This window comes from Saimiri boliviensis, chromosome 12 (genome assembly GCF_048565385.1).
Source record: "Saimiri boliviensis isolate mSaiBol1 chromosome 12, mSaiBol1.pri, whole genome shotgun sequence".
Lineage (NCBI taxonomy): Eukaryota > Metazoa > Chordata > Mammalia > Primates > Cebidae > Saimiri > Saimiri boliviensis.
The window spans coordinates 95,526,392-95,548,167 of NC_133460.1; the positions used below are offsets into that span (position 1 = coordinate 95,526,392).

At 35.5% G+C, this 21,776-nt stretch overlaps 1 protein-coding gene across 4 annotated transcripts in view; it reads left to right on the forward strand.

Annotated features, from left to right (window-relative positions):
• Positions 1-21,776, forward strand: part of SHOC2 (SHOC2 leucine rich repeat scaffold protein) — an 86,589-nt gene that overhangs the window by 55,459 nt on the left and 9,354 nt on the right. For all 4 annotated transcript variants that reach the window (XM_010332992.3, XM_039465032.2, XM_039465033.2 and 1 more), the window contains exons 3-4: positions 10,269-10,406; positions 17,727-17,857. In XM_010332992.3, coding sequence (XP_010331294.2) covers positions 10,269-10,406; positions 17,727-17,857 — 269 coding nt within the window. The remainder of the gene's footprint in view (positions 1-10,268; positions 10,407-17,726; positions 17,858-21,776) is intronic.

A 21,776-nucleotide genomic window follows, 5' to 3' on the forward strand; every position in this document is an offset into this window, starting at 1 on the left:
TTGTCTCCAGATTTTTTAATGATCGTGATTCTAACTGGCACGAGATGGTATCTCAATGTAGTTTTGATTTGCATTTCTCTAATGACCAGTGATGATGAACATTTTTTAATACATTTGTTGGCCTCATGTATGTTGTCTTTTCTAAAGCGTCTGTTCATATCCTTCGCCCATTTTTGAATGGGTTTGTTTGTTTTTTTCTTGTAAATCTGTTTTAGTTCTTTGTAAATTCTGGATATCAGCCCTTTGTCAGATGGGTAGACTGCAAACATTTTTTCCCATTCTGTTGGTTGCCAGTTCACTCTAATGACTGTTTCTTTTGCTGTACAGAAGCTATGGAGTTTGATTAGGTCCCATTTGTCTATTTTAGCTTTTGTTGCCAGTGCTTTTGGTGTTTTGGTCATGAAGTCCTTGCCTACTCCTATGTCCTGAATGGTTTTGCCTAGATTTTCTTCTAGGGTTTTGATGGTGTTAGATCTTATGTTTAAGTCTTGAATCCATCTGGAGTTAATTTTAGTGTAAGGTGTCAGGAAGGGGTCCAGTTTCTGCTTCTTGCACATGGCTAGCCATTTTTCCCAACACCATTTATTAAACAGGGAATCCTTTCCCCATTGCTTGCTTTTGTAAGGTTTGTCAAAGATTGGATGGTTTTAGATGTGTTGTATTGCCTCTAAGGCCTCTGTTCTGTTCCATTGGTCTATGTCTCTGTTTTGGTACCAGTACCACGCTGTTTTGATTACTGTAGCCTTGTAGTATAGTTTGAAGTCCAGTAGTGTGGTGTCTCCCGTTTTGTTCTTTTTGCTTAGAATTGACTTGGCTATGCGGGCTCTCTTTTGGTTCCATATGAAGTTTAAGGTGGCTTTTTTTTCCAGTTTTGTGAAGAAGGTCATTGGTAGCTTGATGGGGATAACGTTGAATCTGTAAATTACTTTGGGCAGTATGGCCATTTTCACGATATTGATTCTTCCTAACCACGAACATGGAATGTTTCTCCATCTGTTTGTGTCCTTTCTTATGCTGAGCAGTGGTTTGTAGTTCTCCTTGAAGAGGTCCTTTACGTTCCTTGTTAGTTGTATTCCTAGGTATTTTCTCTTAGTAGCAATTTTGAATGGCAGTTCATTCTTGATTTGGCTCTCTTTAAGTCTGTTATTGGTGTATAGGAATGCTTGTGATTTTTGCACATTGATTTTGTATCCTGAGACTTTGCTGAAGTTGCTTATCAGTTTCAGGAGATTTGGGGCTGAGACAATGGGGTCTTCTAGATACACAATCGTGTCATCTGCAAATAGAGACAATTTGACTTCTTCCTTTCCTATTTGAATACCCTTTATTTCTTTTTCTTGCCCGATTGCTCTGGCTAGAACTTCCAATACTATATTGAATAGGAATGGTGAGAGAGGGCATCCTTGTCTAGTGCCAGATTTTGAAGGGAATGCTTCCAGTTTTTGCCCATTCAGTATGATATTAGCTGTTGGTTTGTTGTAAATAGCGTTTATTATTTTGAGATACGTTCCGTCAATACCTAGATTATTGAGGGTTTTTAGCATAAAGGGCTGTTGAATTTTGTCAAAGGCCTTCTCTTGCATCAATTGAGATAATCATGTGGTTTTTGTCTTTGGTTCTGTTTATGTGGTGAATTACATTTATAGACTTGCGTATGTTGAACCAGCCCTGCACCTCTGGTATGAAGCCTACTTGATCAAGGTGGATAAGCTTTTTGATATGCTGTTGCAATCGGCTTGCCAGTATTTTATTGAAGATTTTTGCATCTATGTTCATCATGGATATTGGCCTGAAGTTTTCTTTTTTTGCTGAGTCTCTGCCGGGTTTTGTTAGCGGGATGATGTTGGTCTCATAAAATGATTTGGGAAGGATTCCCTCTTTTTGAATTGTTAGGAATAGTTTCAGAAGGAATGGTACCAGCTCCACTTTGTATGTCTGGTAGAATTCGGATGTGAATCCATCTGGACCTGGGCTTTTTTTGGGTGGTAGGGCTCTTAATTGCTGCCTCAACTTCAGACCTTGTTGTTGGTCTATTCAGGGTTTTGACTTCTTCCTGGTTTAGGCTTGGGAGGATGCAAGTGTCCAGGAATTTATTCATTTCTTCCAAGTTTACTAGTTTATGTGCATAGAGTTGTTTGTAATAATATCTGATGATGGTTTGTATTTCTGTGGAATCTGCGGTGATATCCCCTTTATCGTTTTTCATTGCATCTATTTGATGATTCTCTCTTTTCTTTTTTTTTAATCTGGCTAGTGGTCTGTCTATTTTGTTGATCTTTTCAAAAACCAGCTCCTGGATTTTTTTGAAGGGTTTTTTGGTCTCCTAATGGTAATTTTAAAAAGTAGCCCTCATTCTATTTCTTTTGCATTTGTTAATTGTAATTATTCTATAAGTTGGTCCCTTCTACTCCATTTATTTGTTTTTTTACAGATAAATGGAGATTGGACTCATGTTTTTTGTGGGTTATAAACCCATATTTTTACACATTTTATTGCTCAGATTGTTCCATGATTGGTTGCTTGTAAGCAAAGGAGTTTGTAAACTCCTTTGGGTTAGTTTCTGTGCTTTTTGATAGGACATCATCCTTTTCAGTGTTTTTTAAAAGAAATTTTTGAAATTAAAAAAAAGCTTACTACTTCTGTTACTTTTTTTTTTTTTTTGAGACGGAGTTTCGCTCTTGTTGCCTAGGTTGGAGTGCAATGGCGCGATCTCGGCTCACTGCAACCTCCGCCTCCTGGGCTCAGGCAATTCTCCTGCCTCAGCCTCTTAAGTAGCTGGGATTACAGGCACGCGCCACCATGCCCAGCCAGCTAGTTTTTTGTATTTTTAGTAGAGACGGGGTTTCACCATGTTGACCGGGATGGTCTTGATCTCTCGACCTCGTGATCCACCCGCCTCGGCCTCCCAAAGTCCTGGGATTAAAGGCTTGAGCCACCGCGCCCGGCCTTCTGTTACTTTTTATTTGTGTAGATGTGAATTTCTATTTCAAATCACTTTTTTTTTTTTTTTTTTTTTTTTGTGAGACTGAGTTTCGTTCCTGTAGCCCAGGCTATATAGCACAGTGGCATGATTTTGCTCACTGCAACCTCCGCCTCCTGGGTTCAAACACTTCTCCTGCCTCAGACTCCTGAGTAGTTGGGGTTAGAGGCATAGGCCACCATGCCCAGCTAATGTTTGTATTTTTTGTAGAGATGGGGTTTCGCCATGTTGGCCAGGCTGGTCTCAAACTCTGTCCTCAGGTGATACACCTGCATCAGCCTCCCAAAGTGCTGGGATTACAGGTATGAGCCACCGTACCATGTCTAGTAATTTTTAATTGGATGTGAGCTTTATAAAATTTTCACATTGTAGAGTCTTGGATTTTGTTGTAGTCTTTTAAAAGTACTAGACTTTTTGTTCTGCCATACAGTTAAGTTACTCTGTAGTCAGTTTAATTCTTTCATGGCTTACTTTTAAGCTTCATTTGGGTAGTTTTAGTAGCCTTTTGTCTACGTCTAATTTAGCCCCACTACTAAGGTTATAAGTTTTGATGATGTTGCTGGTAGGAATTCAAGTTAATTGCAACCTTGTGTGACTGCTGGGAATTGTTTGGGTTGCTGCTGCTAGGTCTTTGCCTAGCCTTTGTTGGTTTGTTTGCAGGGAATGGAGACAAGAATTTAGGCAAAGGCTAAATGAGATTTTCTTGTAGATTGCACAAATCTATTTGCTACTCTCTTCTGCCTCCAATTCTGCCTCCCAAATTCTAACCCTTTTGGCCTTCCTCAACTGAAATCTTTTGCCCTAACTTAGTAAAACTGTTGGCTCTTGTTCTATGTTCCTTCCCTGTTTTTCTTTTCTTTTCTTTTTCTTTTTCTTTTGTGTGTGTGTGTGTGTGTGTGTGTGTGTGTGTGTGTGTGAGAGAGAGAGAGAGAGAGAGAGAGAGATCTGGAACCTGCCTCCAGGCAGTAACTTGAGGAAGTCATAGGGCTCCTGTTGTTTTCCTATGGTACAAGGGAACAGTCATACATGGCTATTGTCTGCAGTCTGCAAACTGTTTTCTCAAACCCTTTGTTCATTTTCTATTTGCATCAAGGTGGTAAATAGAACACAGTCTAGTAATTCTTAATTGGCTAGTATAAATAGCTAATACTGTAACTACTATGGATTCCATTATCATCCTCTGAAAAGTATTACATTTTTATTTTGTTCTGCTAGGCAGTTAAATTGCTTTTGAGTCACCTTGACCGTAGAGACTTAGATTTAGCTCTCCTAGGGTGATGCTATTTGATTATATCTTACGGACTTAGGGCAAATGCCTTAGTTTTGAGATGTGGTCTTTATTCTCCTATGTTATAGCCCGTGTGGAATTTTGTTTCCTTACTCCCCTCCAACTTGACAAGATTGAAAATCCAAACTCTTAAAGACCATGTTTGGCAACTGTTGAAGTCTCTGCTAACCTCCTTTAGCCTTTTAGCTGTGGTTCTCCCCTTGGGCTCCTTGCAGTCCCCTCTTCCACATGTAGTTTTGGAGTCAGGCAAGAATTTGAGCAGTGTGTATTTGCAGATTTTAGGACTCTGCTCTTTGTGATTTCCTCCTTTATAGAGTATCCAACCTTGAATTGCAGTCACTCTTACAACCCTGAATCCTGTCCTTTGGCTTCTTAGGCCAATAGGTCTTGGCTTTTGACTTGAGATTTACTTTTCTCAGGCAGATTTTTTTTTAGTAACTTCATGGTAAAAGCTTTATAAAAAGGCATTCATGAAGGTAAATTTCATGTGATTCCTGTATTATCTATTGTTGTGTAACAAATTACTCTAAAAGATAACTCTTAAAACAACAATCATTTGTTATCTTATAGTTTATTTGGTTTGGGTGTCAGGCACAACGTAACTGGACCTTCTTATTTAGGATCTCTCACAAGGTCTTTCAGTCATAGTGTTAGCCAGGGCTTGAGAAGGCTTATTTGGGGAAGGATACATATCCCAGTTCATGTAGTTTTTGTTAGGATTTAGTTCCTAGCAGGTTGCTGGAAAGAGGGCTTCAATTTCTTGCTGACTGTTGGCTGGAGATTGCTCTTAGTCCCTTTTAAATGGGTCTTTTCAACATGGCAACTTGCCTCATCAAAGGGTGCAAGCTAAGAAATCAATAAAGTGCTAGCAAGATGGAAGTCACAATCTTTTGTAACTGAATTACAGATGTGACATCCTATCACCTTTGCCATTTTTTGTTGGTAAGAAGCAAGTCACTAAGTTTAGCCCACACTCAGGGGAGAGGTAATTATATAATGTATACAGTTATTCATGAGGCAGGCCCATTGAGGGTTATCTTAGAAGTCTGCTTACTGCAGTTTCCTTCTTGTAAGGGTTAAATTCCCTCAAGTTTTAACTTTTTTCTCCCTGTATGTCTTTAAATAATTTATCCACAGTTTTAAATTATCAACATGAGTCCACCATTACCCTTAGCCAGAGTTCACTGTTTGCAGATGTTAACTGCAACTTTCTCTAAGGAGAAAAATATTCTACTATGATAACATTTTCTTCTTGTTTTTTTCCCCCCTAACTAGCTGCTAAATATTTTATGTAGATGTCTAACTGATACCTCAACTTCATCATGACCAGACTATAACTTCAGCTCAATTTTTCTTCCTTGTGGATTCTGTTGCTTTCTCATAATTACATCTTATCTTCTTTATCAACCCAGGCTCAATATCTGGGATCAGAGGATTTTGCCATTGTTACAATTCTAATCAAGGTGTAACCTACTCACTAGATAGGTACTGGGCCACCAACTGTTTGTTACTAGTTTGCCCAAATTAAGAACAGAAATTGAAAGTAAGCGTTTAAAATTTGGCATTTCTGCGACATCCAAGTATGTGAGTTTGTGTTTTAAATATTCATCTACAACTGGTTAGGAAAAACAAACAAACACAAAAACCAGATCTTTACCTTGTATAGTCTGAAGAGCGTTTTTCAACCCCATTACTGTCATTTTTTTTCTGTCTCTTTTGATACTAAGCCTGTTGTTCATTCACTTATTTCCACTGCCATTGACGTAGTGTAGACCTTCACACTATTTCTTGTGGGCTAATTGCAATAGCTTCAACCTAGGCTCTGTATTTTCTTACTCTTTCTCCATCCATCCATTCACATCTGTGAGAAAACAGACTTTGTAGAACAGCACTCTGATTATCATGGTTTGCTTAAAAACTTTAAATTGTGCTTTATATCTGGTTAAAATGGTCCAGAATCCTTAGGTTAATACTTAAGATCCTAGATTTCTCACTTCCTCTCCTTTACTATTTCCCCTCCCATCCCCTGTATCAAACATGCTTTTTTTTTCACTCCAGCTTCCCCCAACAGTCAGTTCCAACTTTCATTCCTTGTGTTTTCTTGTTGTTGTTTACTGCAGTTATCACATCCTGACAACTTTAATTACTTATTTTATGATTCCCCACTCCATGCACACTACAGTTTCATGTGGATGGAAACTTCCTTCGTTTCCTGCACTGCTGAATCTCCAGAAGGTGCACAGTAAGTTTTTCTTTCATCCATGAGTCAGTGAAATGGGTCACCACCTTAAAGATAAAGAACTTTGACTGTGAATGGCCTTGAAGATCCAAAAGAATGGCTCTTCAATGGTGAAGTTTTCTAAGCAGGCAGTGAAAGACCTATTTGGAGCAGAGACTCTAGCCTCCCTCAAATCACATTGTAGTCTTTTATAAATTTTAAGTTTCATGAATACAAGCATTTGGTATACTGTAGTCTGTTTCTTCAGTGCCCAGTTTTGTGTCTGGGCACTGGAAAAGAGAATATACATAGCAATAATTTTTTGTCTGAATGAATTAATTAATGCAGTAAGTGTTCCTACCAAGCTCTCAGCTGTGGCTTCGACTCCTGGTAACTCTGTCACATTTCTCTCCAGTTCTGGGGGCAGAGGTTTGCTGTCTGATCTCAAAAGGATGTAAGAAGAATTGATGATCTTCAGTTTGTTCAACCTTTTTCTTGTTATGAGGACAGGAGTGATGACTTCAAAATTTTTTATGTGTTAGATTGGAAACTGGAAGTCAACTGTAAGTTTTTATAGAAATTGTTTACTAAGTTGAGGTTATGCCCCACTGTTTCTAAATTGGTGAGAGTTTTTAACATGAATGCGTTTTGAATTTGTTAAAAGTTTTCCTTGTATGAATCATCAAGTGATTTTTACTTTCTTAGAGTGTTGATATGGTAAATAACGTTGATTGATTTTCAAATATTAAACCCTCCTTGCATATCTGGAATTAATCCTAATCCTACTTGGTCGTGATGTATAATCATTTTTATAGTGTTGAATTCAATTTTCTAACATTTTGTTGAGGATTTTTGTGTCTAAGTTCCTGACATATAAATCTCATGAGAGACATTGATTTATAGTGCTATTATTTTTTATACTGTCTTTTTGTACTGTCTTTGATTTTAATATCAAGATAATACCTCACAAAACGAGTTTAAACTTGCTTTCTTCTCTATATTTTTGGAAAGCATTGGGTAAAATTGGTGTTAATTCTTCCCTAAGCATTTGGTAAAAGTCTGCAGTGAAGCCATCTAGACCTGGAATTTCTTTTTTGAAAAACTTTTTACTTATAAATATTTATTTAATGATTATTGTATGATGCAGATTTTCTGTTTCACTTTGGTTGAGTTTTGGTAGTTTGTGGCTTTGAAATAATTATTTTATATCTTCTAAGGTTTTGAATTTATGATTTATAATTATATTTTTGTAATATAATTATTTTATCTTTTATAGCACCATAGAATCTGTATTCATTTATTTCATTGCTAATATTTGAAATATGTGTCTTCTCCCTTTTTTATCTTTGTGTAAATCATGGCAAGGGCGATAAACATTGTTTTTCTTCCCCTCAAAGAGCCAATTTGTATTTACATTAACTATTCTCTTTCTTTTCATTTTTATTGATTTATACTCTTATTTTTATTACCTTCCTTTGGCTTGCTTGGACTTCTTTAAATCTTTTTTTTATCTTTTTCTGTTTTCTTGAAATGGCGACTTAGATTACTGATTTGAGATTCTACATCTTTTGTAATGTAAAAATTTAGTGCTATAAACTTCCCTCTTAGCACTGACTTAGCTATGGCCCATAAGTTTTTTTTTATTGTTATAAGATATGCATAACATAGAATTTATCATTTTAGCCATTTTTACTTGTACACTGGCATTAAGCACATTGACGTTGCTGTGCAGCCATTACTATTACTTATCTCCAGAACATTTTCATCATCTGAGACTGAAACTCTGTATCTGTTGAATAATAAGCCCCTCATTCCCTTCTCCTCAGCACCTACTAACCATGATTCTGCTTTCTGTGTCTATGAATTTGTCTATTTCAGGTACCTCATATGAAATGGATCATAAAGTTCTTTTGTGTGTGGCTTATTTCACTTGGTATATAATGTTTTCCAGGTTTATCAATGTTTAGCATGTTGGTAATGTATTCAAGTCTGTGTAATACTCCATTATATAAACATACCACATTTTGATTATTCATTCTTTAATAGAGAGTTGGGTTGTTTCCATATTTTGACTATTGTGAATAATATTGCTATGAACATTGGTTTATAAATACCTGTTTGTATTCCTGCTTTCCATTCTTCTGGGTATATACCTTGAAGTTGAATTGCTTGATTATATGATAATTTTATGTTTAATATTTTGAAGAACCACTGTACAGTTTTTCACAGCAACTGTACCATTTCCCAAGAGCAATGCACAAAGCTTCCAGTTTCTCTACATCCTCACTAGTACTTGTTACTTTCTGTGTTTTGATAATAGCCATCCCAATGGGTGTGAAGTGGTATCTCGTTGTGATTTGCATTTCCCTAGTGATTACTGATGTTGAGCATCTTTTTATGTGTTTACTGGCCATTTATATATCTTTAGAGAAATATCTATTGACATCCATTCCCCATTTTAAAATTGGCTTCTTTGAGGTTTTTCATGGTGGTCTTGTTTTATTGTAGGAGTTCTTTATATATTCTGGATATTAATCCCTTATGAGATACATGATTTGCAGATATTTTCTCCCACTATATAAGTTGTCTTTTCACTCTTCTTAGTATCCTCTGATGTACAAAAGTTTCTAATTTTGGTAAAATCTAATTTATCAATTTTTCTTTTGTTGCCTGTGTTTATTGTGTTTAGCTTAATAGTGTGTTCCACATCTACTAAGAGTTCTCTAGTTTGTGCTTTTCTGTATCTCCAACCTCTGCCTTAAAAAATAATAATAAATAGATAAACCTTGACAAGACCAATAAAAATGAAAATGTTTTTTAAAGCTAAATAACACTAGGTCATTTAAATTGCTAGTACAGACCTTTGAACCAGAATAGAAAGGGAGAACTGTACCTTACTTTCTGTCCTTTTAGAGTCCTAGTAAATTGAGAAGCTGTTTTTACTTATAAATGTCAATTTATGCATTTATATAACATCAGAACACTTACATATTTGAAAGTAAATATGAGATTTCATTTCATATTTGAAAGCTTGGATGTAGGTCACAATCAACTTGAACACCTTCCAAAGGAAGTTGAGAACAGTATGCAGAAAACCAACCTTGTTTTGCAACACAGTGAACTGCTAGACCTCCCAGATACTGTGAGAGAAGAAAGAAGATATTGATAGCTATTAATAGCTAACTGGATATTAAGAAAACTATTCTTGATTCATTTTGGTTATGAAAATTCAAGATTAAAATTCATATTTACCAAAGTTGTAAAATTTTTAAGACAGTATTTTTAAATCACTTTTCTATTTCCATTTATTTCCATATCTTGAGGTAGATTATGACCCTCAAACTGAACTCAAGGTATATCTGGTATTATTGTGCTGGATTTGGTTAACAAAATCAGTATTTCAAATTTTGGAATGTATAAACATTTGTGATTGAATTGGTTACTTTAGAAGAGTATGTAATACAGGTTGGAAAAGTAATCATTCACAAACAACACTTTAATTGTATCAGATGTCATTTTGAAGTAATGGTTTCAGATTTGTGGTTGACTTAGTGTTTGAGAAAGAAAATGAGATTGTGATATAGAAAAATGAAGTTTTAATTTTCTTGCAATGCAAGTATGTTGACTAAATAATTTAACATTTTAAAAGTTGCCTATCTAGTAAGGTTATGTTTCCAGTTATTTGTGTTCAGAAATTATAAAATTTACTTTCTTGCTTACAGATATTATCTAGTATGTCTTTTAAGAATACTTACTGAATTTTTATGTTGGTCAATTTACAGGTGAATTATGTAACCTCATTACGCTGGATGTAGCTCACAATCAACTTGAACACCTTCCAAAGGAGATTGGAAACTGTACACAGATAACCAACCTTGACTTGCAGCACAATGAACTGCTAGACCTCCCAGATACTATAGGTATGAGAGGAGAAAGAAGATATTGATAGCTGTTAATAGCTAACTGGATATTAACAGGACTATTTTTGATCCATTTGGTAATGAAAATTCATAAAATTCACAGTTACTAAAGTTGTAAGACTTTTAAGATAATATTTTAAAATCACTTTTCATTTCCTTTTATTGACAAAGAAAATAGGTTTTAAGGAAATGAGCCCAATGGGATTATAAAAGAGAGAGCATATCAAGTTGCGTGTATATATATCCTGTCATAGCTTAAATTGCAAAATGGGTGGCTTTTTCTGCTTTTGCTTATTTCCGAGTTGCATGTTATTATACTGGGTGTGGTCCTTTTTTTGCTAAAGTACATACTGTAAAATAAAACCACTAGTGTTTAGTTTTTTAAACACGGCCGATATAATTTAAAGTTTGTTTATCTGTAATACTCAGGTAATAAGTGAGGAGATGTTTTGAAGTTCAAAATATGTTTCAGAGACTTAGACAAATTGCAGAAAGTTGAATTGAGCTGTGATATGTTCTGTGTTTATGTAGTCTTGTTTATTGTTTTGATTGCCCGTAATTTATACCAGTAAAGGGAATTTTAAAAATTCTGATGCCTTTTTAGTTATTAATGTGGTATAAGGATACTATAATGTTTATTTAGAAAAATTACATCTCAGTTTACATAATTTTAGTCATAAATATTTAATTTTTAAAATTTTATTTTTTTTGAGACTGAGTTTCACTCTCCTGCCCAGGCTGGAGCGCAGGGTCCTATTAGAAGTAATTCTTCTGTGTTTTAAGTGTGTTTACTAATGTGAAAACATTTGATTTTGTTATTAATCTCTTGTAGTTTAGATGTTATCCCAGAATAACACATACGCCTCACCTCTAACTTAACTCTGGAGGGTCAGATCACGGTATTACACATTGGAAAGCAGTGAGAACTGAAACATTAACAACAGGAAAACTTTAAATAACGTGGCGTTTACTTTTATATGCTTTGATAGTTGTTGCCAAGTATAGGACAGCTGTTAACTTTGAGTAAATGGCAAAATAAATGAGTAGTATTTATTGAAACTGCTTGTGATATTGTAATCATTTATCAATTACCATGTTTATTAAATAAGTATTTCCTCTTTCCTCATCCTTTTCAGTCCCAGTATTTTGATTATGTAGCAGAATATTGAGGTTTGGTGGGAAACTTTGACAGTTGAGTCTTAGTCTGTTACAAATTTCAACAGTCTTAATTAATTAACCTTTGAGATTTTCACTCATTTATTGATGAAGAACAATTTACCCAAAATAGTCAGTGGAAACTAAATTGAATTAAGTTCTCCTGATACTATACCTTTTTAAAATCCTGTTCTGGTTCTGAGAAAGTATAACTTAAAATCTCACAAACAGAAAGCCCAGCACCTATTCTACAGAGTTGATGCTAGTCTGGAAGCAGCTGCCCAATCTCTTTTCCCTGGACTAAAAAATCTGGCCCTACACTCATAACTGAAAATCAAATCTTGTACTTAGAATCACTTTCCAGAAATCATTTTATATTTGCTTGCCTTTTCTTTCTTTTCTTTTTTCTTATAAGTAGACCAGAATATTTTTACCTTTTTCTTTATTTAACATGAACATTCCTGGAGTGACTGTCACTCCCCTGTGATAATGAGTGCCATTTACTTCCAGGTTGAGTAGCTAGTATCATTGACAGCTTATAGGATGTGAGGAAAAGACAGAAGGAAATGGGATGGTGGTGGTGATGTGTGTGGGGGGGTACCAAGTTGCAGTTAAGTAAGAGAGTGCTTAAATACATATTTATCATTTCTAGATTTAACTGTTAGCCTGCCTTATTGAATTAAAAAAATATTTTATATGAATATTTTCTAATCAGAAATTAGCTATGAACAAAATAAAATAATAAGCTTCATTCCAACAGTTATTTTATTTTAAGGTATGAATGTGATTTTTTTTAAAGCTTTCTGGTACCTCTGGTACTTCTGTGTAATCCAGGGAAGAAATGGTCTAACACAAGAAAAAATAGTTTACTTTTTGTTCCTTCTTAAAATGAGATTTAGAGAGAACTATGCCACAAAACCTTGCCTTCAAGGCTAGAGCACAGAACAATTCACAGAGGCCTTTTTGTTGCACTGGGCTCTGAAGAAATGTTACAGTAATTATGGTTATATCAACAAGTAGCCTTTTAGTCATTTTAGTAATTGGGTTTTAGGTAATTACAGTGCAGCATATGTGTAACAACTTTACTAGTTGTCTTTTCAATGGTGGTGTTCTTCAGGTTTTTAACATTCAGGAATTTCTGTGTTGCTTACTTTTCAGTTTGCTTTCAGTTTAATGTTTCGGAAAAAATAATTGTACCTTTGACATTTCATCCTTCGAACTGAGTCTTTCTTACAATTTTTTTTTTGCTACTTTGTTAAAATAAGATTAAGATAATTTAAATTAGTCTTACTCAAAAGTTATACTAAATTAACCTAAAGTTGCTGGTTATATTTGCTGAAATTGAAAGCATCTAATTTTAATTCATAGCCATTTGATTTCACCATATTTTAAAAATCTGACAGCATAAGAAAGCAAGCTGTCAAAGTGGAGCACAGAACAATTTATAGACAATGTTAAGCACTCAGAAGCTAAATGCCAGTGATTGGCAGCGATCAGCCTACGTTTATATACAGAAGCGTGGCAACAATGATTTTATTTCTTAGTCAAGATGGCTCAACACTAAAGCAGCTACATGTTGATTTCTAGGTTGCAGTTTAGTTTGTGGTTAAAACCACTCATTGAGAGGGGTTAGAGTTGAAACCACAGCAGAGGGTGAATCACAATAAATGCCAGACTTCTGATGTTTTCTTCTGGTGTAAAAGTTATATTTCATCTTTAATTTTTAAAACCTCTTTTATTTAGCCGAGAGTAATAGACTTTGGCAAAATGTGGATGACTCTTTGAATATGCCAGTGGTCTCAAGTGATAATGCCTTTGCAAATGTGAGATTTCTTCATCAGAATAGCATATTCTCATAGATTACATTTTTAGAAATTCAACCACTTTTGCCCCACCAAAAAGCAAAAAGTTTAGATCCAGCAAAGGTGTAGGTACCTTTTAATTTGAATTACTACTGGTTTTGATAGTAGATAATGTCATGTAGCAATTTAGCTACATTAATTTTATTTTGTAATTTTTATATTCTAGGAACCTACTCTGGTTTTAAAAGTGAGAATCTTAAGAGTTATTTGGTTTTGGATGAGAAGTTTTAAGAATCTGCTTCTGTTTACTAGACTTTTGCATTGGCAAACATTTAGAATTTGGTTCCCCTACTAATCTTTGTTACCACAGAAAGATTTTAGTTTTCAGTGAATAAAAACATTTAAAATATTATATTCATCTACTATGATATTGTGAAGGATTTATTGAATAAGGCATATCAGTTGATGGAGCAAAATTATGGAGACTTTCTACTGTTAATAAATTCTCCCCTCTTCTGACAGACTTCAAAGACCCCTTGGTGAACACTTAAGCCATTTTGTTGCAGTGGAACAACTTTCTTCCATAGGGAAAGCAGTGATGTAAAGGAGAGAAAGCAATAGTCTTGTTAAAGGTTGGCTACCTCTTTTTATCTGCAGCTGCATACAGGAAATTAAAATTTTATCAGAAGATTTTGAAGTTCTTTATAATCAGACATCACTACTTGCAGGAAAATTTTCACTTCTGACCTTGCTGTAGCGGTAGCCATAGGCAAGGGATAAAATATTGATACCATCCCTCCCCGTTTTACAAGGATGTGAGTAAATGGGAGCTATTCTTCATTCTTGGTGGAAATAAAAATGATAAAACCTTTTGTTACAACTTATCAAAATTTTAAATACCTGTATCCTCTGACACATATTTTCACATGTGCACAAATATATATGTCTAAGATATTTATTACAGAATTCCTTGTTTCAAAAATTAGATGCCATCAATTGAGCAATGAATGATTAACAAGATAATGGCACACACATACCATGAAACACTTTACGGTGACTAAATAGAATGTGATAATATCTGTATTCACTCAGCATAAAAATATTTCTGTCACCTGTTACATGGTTGGGGGGGGAGAAGCATATAGAATGATCTTATTTATATGAAAGCAAACACGTAAACATAAGAAATCTCTGTATTTGTATATGTATAAATAAGTACTTAGGTCTCAGTAGGAATGTATCATACTATAAACCATGGTTATCTAAGGAAAATATGAAGATAAATATTTTATAACTAAAAATTATGTGGTGGGGTGGGAGGAATGCAGAAAGTTAGAATTGTTAGCAGTTCCTTTCTGGCTGATATCTAAGCATGGACTGCTCAAAAGTTGGGTATCCCAGAAAAATTTCTGCAAATATTTGTAGAATAATGAATTTATATTCAGATAGACCAGAGGAATATATATATTTTTCAATCATGTCCAATAAAATCTATGTTTCATAGACATGCTATTTTATAATATGAGAATGGGTTGAAGAAAATAGATTTTTATGGGCCTAACATGTAATTTTTTGTATCCTGTTCCTAATGGAAAGGAGGACAAATAATGAAATGTTTTAGTTTCTGTAATTATTAAGAAAGTGTGAATTAATGCCTGTTGTATGCTTAGCACTGAAACAAATTCTATCGAGAGAAATACAGCAAAGCTCCTCACTTAACTAGGTTTTTAGACTGGTGAGGGAGATAACTAATCCATGAAACAAATGAGACCAAATAAAATTAATTGCCAGCTGTGGTGAAAACAGTGTGCTGGTATATTCAGTTTACAAGGAGGTCAGTAAGATCTTGATAAAATGGCCAAGAATGGCTTAATAAACGAATGCAATGGACTCAGTCCGGAAGAAAATGCAGTCCATGAGCACAACAGCATGGACGGTCAAACGGCATGGGGGTGAGAATGAGCATTCTTCTGTGTCAAGGAAACAAGCTAAGTAGAGCAAAGTCAATGAACACCTTGAAGGAAAATTTGTTGATAGGGAGCCAGCCAAGTTTGATTGACTAGCTGGTGATGTGACAAGTTACTTCACAAATGTTACCGTAAAGTCCCTGCTGATTACCCTCAGAAGACTCTTACTGCTTCTTCCTAGATATCTTATCTTCTTCATCTCTTATCTTTTTATCAAATGTCATGGGATGGCTGTCTAAAACTTCAAACCACTATACTCATTTTTTTTTCCTCACAATTTAGCTTATGTGTTCACTTTATGGAGAAGATGATCCTTACAGTGTGAAGTGCCCAGACTTCTTATTTCTACACTTATTTTCCCTCTTTGCTCATCTTTTGTTCATTCCCTCCTGTTCCTGGAGACAGAGATGTTCCTTCTAAGATTAACTTTTCTACTTTATAAAGCCAGCTTTGGTCCTTTGTGTTAGAAGTTGTCTCCCCCATCTTTTAACATTCAAAGATTTTGTTCTTACTTCTTTTAGGGTATTACCGTAGCCTACAAAGTATTATAGTTATTTGTAAAAATATATTGCTGTACTGTAAGCCTCTTGAGAGGAGACAGACTGTGTTTTGTGTGGTACTGTGCAGTTATACAGCAGTTAAACAGTAAGTAGCTAGATTGATAAGGTGGAGGTGTATCATAGGGACCCCTAGAAGCTAGCAAAGAGTGTTTACATTTGATACACTAGGGATAGTTTGTTTTTAGTGTTAATATTTTTGGCCAGGTACTGTGATTCACGCCTGTAATACCAGCATTTTGGGAGGCTGAGGTGAATGGATCACTTTAGCACAGAGATCAAGACTAGCCTAGGCAATGTGGTGAAACCATATCTCTACAAAAATAGAAAAATTAGCTGGGTGTGGCAGCATGTGTTTGTAGCCCCTGCTAATTTAGAGGCTAAGGTGGGAGGATCACCTTAGCCTGGGGAGGTTGACGCTGCAGCGAGCCATGATTGTATTGCTGCACTCCAGCATGGGCTACAGAGTCGTCAGACTTTCTCTCTAAAATAAAAAATGATGAGGGTGGGATTGGAGAAGGGACAAATAGGAGAAATTTATTTTGAGAATACAAATAGAATTTTGTGACTGACTTAGAAGGGATGAAACTGATATTAGGAAACATTTCGTACAATAGTATTTGGAAACGGGGCCAAGAGTTTGCTAGTTCTAATTGAGATTCCGACATGCATAAAGTTAAATACGAAAGCAACAATAAAAGCTACCACTTAGCAAAGTCAAGTTAGTCTTTTAAATGCTTTCTAAATTAACTAACGATGCTTCACTTAGTGACTTCATCAGTGTCTTTCTGATGACACTCTAATGAGATGTGTCAATTGTCCAGAGGAAAAAGAAAGATTGGGCGATTTTCCAAAGCTCCGGAAAATTTAGAGGTTAAAAATAAGAACAAGAATATTTGCTATGGCTATCACTGTGTTAGGCCAGGCACAGTGGCTCACATCTGAAATCCCAGCACTTTGGGAGGCTGATGTGGACAGATCACCTGAGGTCAGGAGTTCAAGGCCAGCCTGGTGAACATGGTGAAATCCCATCTCTACTAAAAATACAAAATTATCCAGGTGTGGTGGCATGCACCTGTAGTCCTGGAGGCTGGGGCAGGAGAACTGCTTGAACCCAGGAGTCAGAGATTCCAGTGAGCGGTGATTGCACTGCTGCACTCCAGCCTGGGCGATAGAGTGAGACTCAGTCTCCAAAGAAAAGAAAAGAAAATACTCCGCTGTTTATTTATTCAATAATGGCTAGTTTGTGCTCAAGCTGGATATGCTTAGATAGAAGAGACTATAACTTTCACTTTGGTTTCTAATTTTTGGGGAAGGGGTTGAGAAATTTTTTGCCATCAAGTCAGCTTTTCAGCATTGAACGTTTCTGATTTCAGAAAGTAATTTATGTTTTAAACAATACCATTTTAGAAATTTAGAAGTTTTTTCTCCAGAATTACGTGTACATATGTATGACCACTTGTTCTAAGTTGGATCATCATCACATAGAACAAATGGAATAATTATGATAAGTTTTGAATATACACTGCTTTGATGCAGTTAAGTTAGACCTTATCTAAAGATTAAGTTGTTAAAGGATGCCAATACTTTAGTCATTCATTTATAAACTAACTTACAGCTGTGTATTTCATTATTTCTCCGAGACAAATGAACATAAAAGTGATTTCAGTTTCATCCTAATTGATAGTGTAGTGTAGGTTTCTTGGTGCTATAAGTTGAGGATCTTGCTGAAACAGTACTTCAAATTAATTTGTAAGTTGTTAGTAGATAGCCTGTGACAGCGAGAGGCGCATCAGATTTTGTAAAAAAATAAATTTCTTTTTTTGTATGTGTTTACAGGAAACCTGTCCAGTTTAAATCGTCTTGGTCTGAGATATAACAGACTGTCAGCAATACCCAGATCATTAGCAAAATGCAGTGCACTTGAAGAATTAAATTTAGAGAACAATAACATTTCTACTTTACCAGAGGTAAGAAGTGGATTAGAAGAAACAAGATTTGAAATGAGTCTGCAAGATAATTCAAGGAAAGCTAGTAAATCTTTATAGCAGGGTATATAATTTGGTGGAAAGCTAGTAAATCTTTATAGCAGGGTATATAATTTGGTGATTGAGATTGTTTAAATAATGAGTTTGCTGTGGATGTACCACCACCTCTAAAGTAACTACAAATCAGAAAGAATGAATATATGAGCCTATTAAGAAAAAGGGAAAAACCAGGAGAAAAGTAAGTGTGCTGTATTCTACTTTAGCACCATGTAAGTCTTTCTCATTCCCTTTTGGGAAGTGGCAGTAAAGGTATGAAGGAAAAAGCTATATGGCTGGTTTTAGAATTTAACTATATTGCTACCTCAGTTCTGTTATAAAAAGAAAGATGATAAATGATAAAGAATACACTATTTGTCATCAAAATTAATATTAGTAGCAATTCACCTGTGACTCAAGTTTATACAATAGTAAGACCTATTTAGTATATAATAATTGCCAAAATCTTTTTTTCAACACATTTTTTAAGGTTTTGTTGATTCTGTTAGAAAAATATTTTCACTTATTTTGCTTAGGAGTTAATTGGGTAAGATGTAGTACTTTTTGTTTGTTTGTTTTTTGGAGATGGAGTTTTGTTCTCGTTGTCCAGGCTGTAGTGCAATGTTGCAATCTCAGCTCAACTGCAACCTCCACCTCTTGGGTTCAAGCGATTCTCCTGCCTCGGCCTCCCAAGTAGGTGGGATAAAAGGCATGCACCACCACACCCAGCTAATTTTGTACTTTTAGTAGAGATGGGGTTTCACCATGTTGGTCAGGCTGATCTTGAACTCCTGACCTCAAGTAGTCCATCCACTTTGGCCTTCCAAAGTCCTGAGATTACAGGCATGAGCCACCACACCTGGCCAATATAATACTCTTCTTTTAAAGTTGTCTTTATCAACATTATTAGTCTTTTACTATTGACTTTCCTTCTTTTCCTACCTATTTTAGCATGTCAGCAATGGATGTTTGCTTATAGTTGTTCAAGCATATCTTACTGTAGTAATGTAACAAAAGGATTGTGGACTCATGGATCTAGCTTTGCAAAGTCTTTTTTGTAACAAAAATGTCTTAAATAACTGCTCCTACTATGTTTTATCTTGATAGTTTTTGTGAGTATGTATGTGTATGTAATCAAATTAGGAATAAAGGTTCTTTAAGGCCAGCTGCAGTAGCTCATACTTGTAATCCCAGCACTTTGGGAGGCTGAGGCAGTTGGGTCACCTGAGGTCAGGAGCTGGAGACCAGCCTGGCCGACATGGCAAAACCCCGTCTTTACTAAAAATACAAAAAATTAGGTGGGTGAGGTGGTGGGCAGCTGTAATCCCAACTACTCAGAAGGCTGAGGTAGGAGAATGGCCTGAACCCAGGAGGCAGAGGTTGCAGTGAGCCGAGATCATGCCATTGCACTTTACTTCTGTAAGTAAAGTCTGGGCAACAGAGGGAGACTTTGTCTCACCCCGCCCTTCCCCTCCCACCCCCCGAAAAAAATGCTATGCTGCCATAAAAAAGGACAAGTTCTTGTCCTTTGGAGGGACATGGATGAATCTGAAAACCATCATTCTCAGCAGACTGACACAAGAACAGTAAACCAAACACCGCATGTTCTCATGAGTGGGTGTTGAACAATGAGAACACATGGACACAGGGAGGGGAACATCACACACGGGGGTCTGTTGCGGGGTGGAGGGGCTAGGGGAAGGGATAGCAGGGGGTGGAGAGATTGGGGAGGGATAACATTAGGAGAAATACCTAATGTAGGTGACAGGGGGATGGAGGCAGCAAACTACCATGGCATGTGTATACCTATGTAACAATCCAGCAAGATCTGCACATATGTGCCCCAGAACTTAAAGTATAATTTAAAAATTTTTAATTTTTTATTATAGTCTAGTCTTACTGTCAGTGAAATGAAACTAATGATTACCGGGTACCTGTTAGGATATGTGGGTTTTCCTGGGAGCTTGATAGAAATGTGGTCTCTTGGGGCCCACTCCCAGTCCCACTGAATATGGGAAAGTGTCAAGTCTTACTAAAAAGTAATCAGTATGCTTTGGAAGCAACATAATCTCAATGCAAATGTGAAATTATTTGCATTTATAATAAGGAAAACAAAATCCATTAGACAGCACTTAAGAGATACTGAAGCTGGGTTAGGCAAGAAATCATGAAAGTGGTGTTCAGTAAAGGCATATAAATAGCCGAAATCAGAGCTGCTAAAATGACTGTTTTGCCATTTGAAGACTATCTGAAAATGGACTCATTTTAATGTAGACATACATATAAGGAAAAGGAACTTAATAATTTGAACCACGTATGAGTCTAGGTGCTCTACATGTATTATCTCATTTAATCTTTGCCATAAACCTACCAGTTACTGGAGTATCCTCATCAAACAGTGAAATAAGGCTTAAAAGAGGTTGTATTTTTGGCCATATTTGTTACCTTAAATATTTTTCTGGAAGTGTGGTAAGAGCTATATTGATTATCTAATTAATCCACCAAAGTTGACAAAACTAAGTAGAAGGTATAAAATAGGAACCTAGATGTGTCTGATTCTTAAAAAAAAGAAAGGCAACCTGTTTCACTGTGTGACTAGGAAATGAGCACTGGAAGAGCTACCTTCTTCTTGCCCCTTCTCAGATATTAACATTTTATCATATAAGTCAATTCAATAAAGTAAGAATAATAAGAATCACATGTTTTGCCATGAGGCGCAATAAAACTCCTTTATTTTCAATTAAGTAGCTGGTAGAGATTTTTCCTGAATTGACTGTCATGCAGTTTTCTCACCACAGTTTTACCTCTATTGTTCCTTTTTGTGTGTACAATACACAGATGTTCAGGGTAGTTTCTTAATGTTCAGTATAAAGAACAAGTTTTATTTCTCTGTGTAATTATATCCTCAATTATATAGTTACTTTATTCCTTCAGATTGCTTTGCCAATTATACTGACACCTCAGGTACTAAGTCTTCCATTTGCTGATAGTGGACAACTGAAGTTTGAACATTATTTTAAAAACATACACATCTTACACAGTGCTTGCTTCTTTCTGTTTGTGCTTTTGCTTTGAATCTAGAGTGTGTCTTCTGTTTCTCTGAGTACTTTAAAATGTTTTCGTCCTTCAAGATCTAGATCACTGTTTTTCCAGTTATTCCAATATTCTTTGCTTTGAATTTAAATAGAGAAAGGATTTAAAATGTAAGCACCTACTCCCTAATAGATACTGTAAAGTTATTTATTTTAGTCTTCACTATGACCCATAGAATATCATTATTTAGAAAATGAATACACTAGGTTCAGAAAAATAACTTGCTGAAGTCACAAGCTATTAAAAGATAGTCAGGATTTTAAAAAGTTTATAGCCTGTACTAGTATTTCTCGGATGTTAATGAGCATGCAAATCACCTGGGAATCTTGTTAAAATGCATATTATGATTCAGTGGGAGTGGGGCCCAAGAGTCTGCATTCCTAACAAACTCTCAGGGTATGGTGATACTGCTCTTCCTTGACTTAGACTGAATAGTGAGAGAGCCTATTCTGTATATTGATTATATACAGTCATATATTATTTTCTAATTATTTCTTATCTATGTACTTTACTTCTATAAATAGAGCTTAATCTTCTTAACCACAGAGATACTTTGGTAATACCTGGACATTTAATACTTTGGTTAAATGTTAGGAGGCTAAAGTAGGGGAAGATGGGGTTATGTGCTAAGTAAATACTTGTTTGATGGATCCATATATGCCCTCAGAAATTTTACCATATAGCAAATCAGTGTATTATGCAGTATCAGAAAGTATAATCATCTACTGAATTTAATGGTTCCTTAAAGGAATCATGTTAACCTTAATAATTT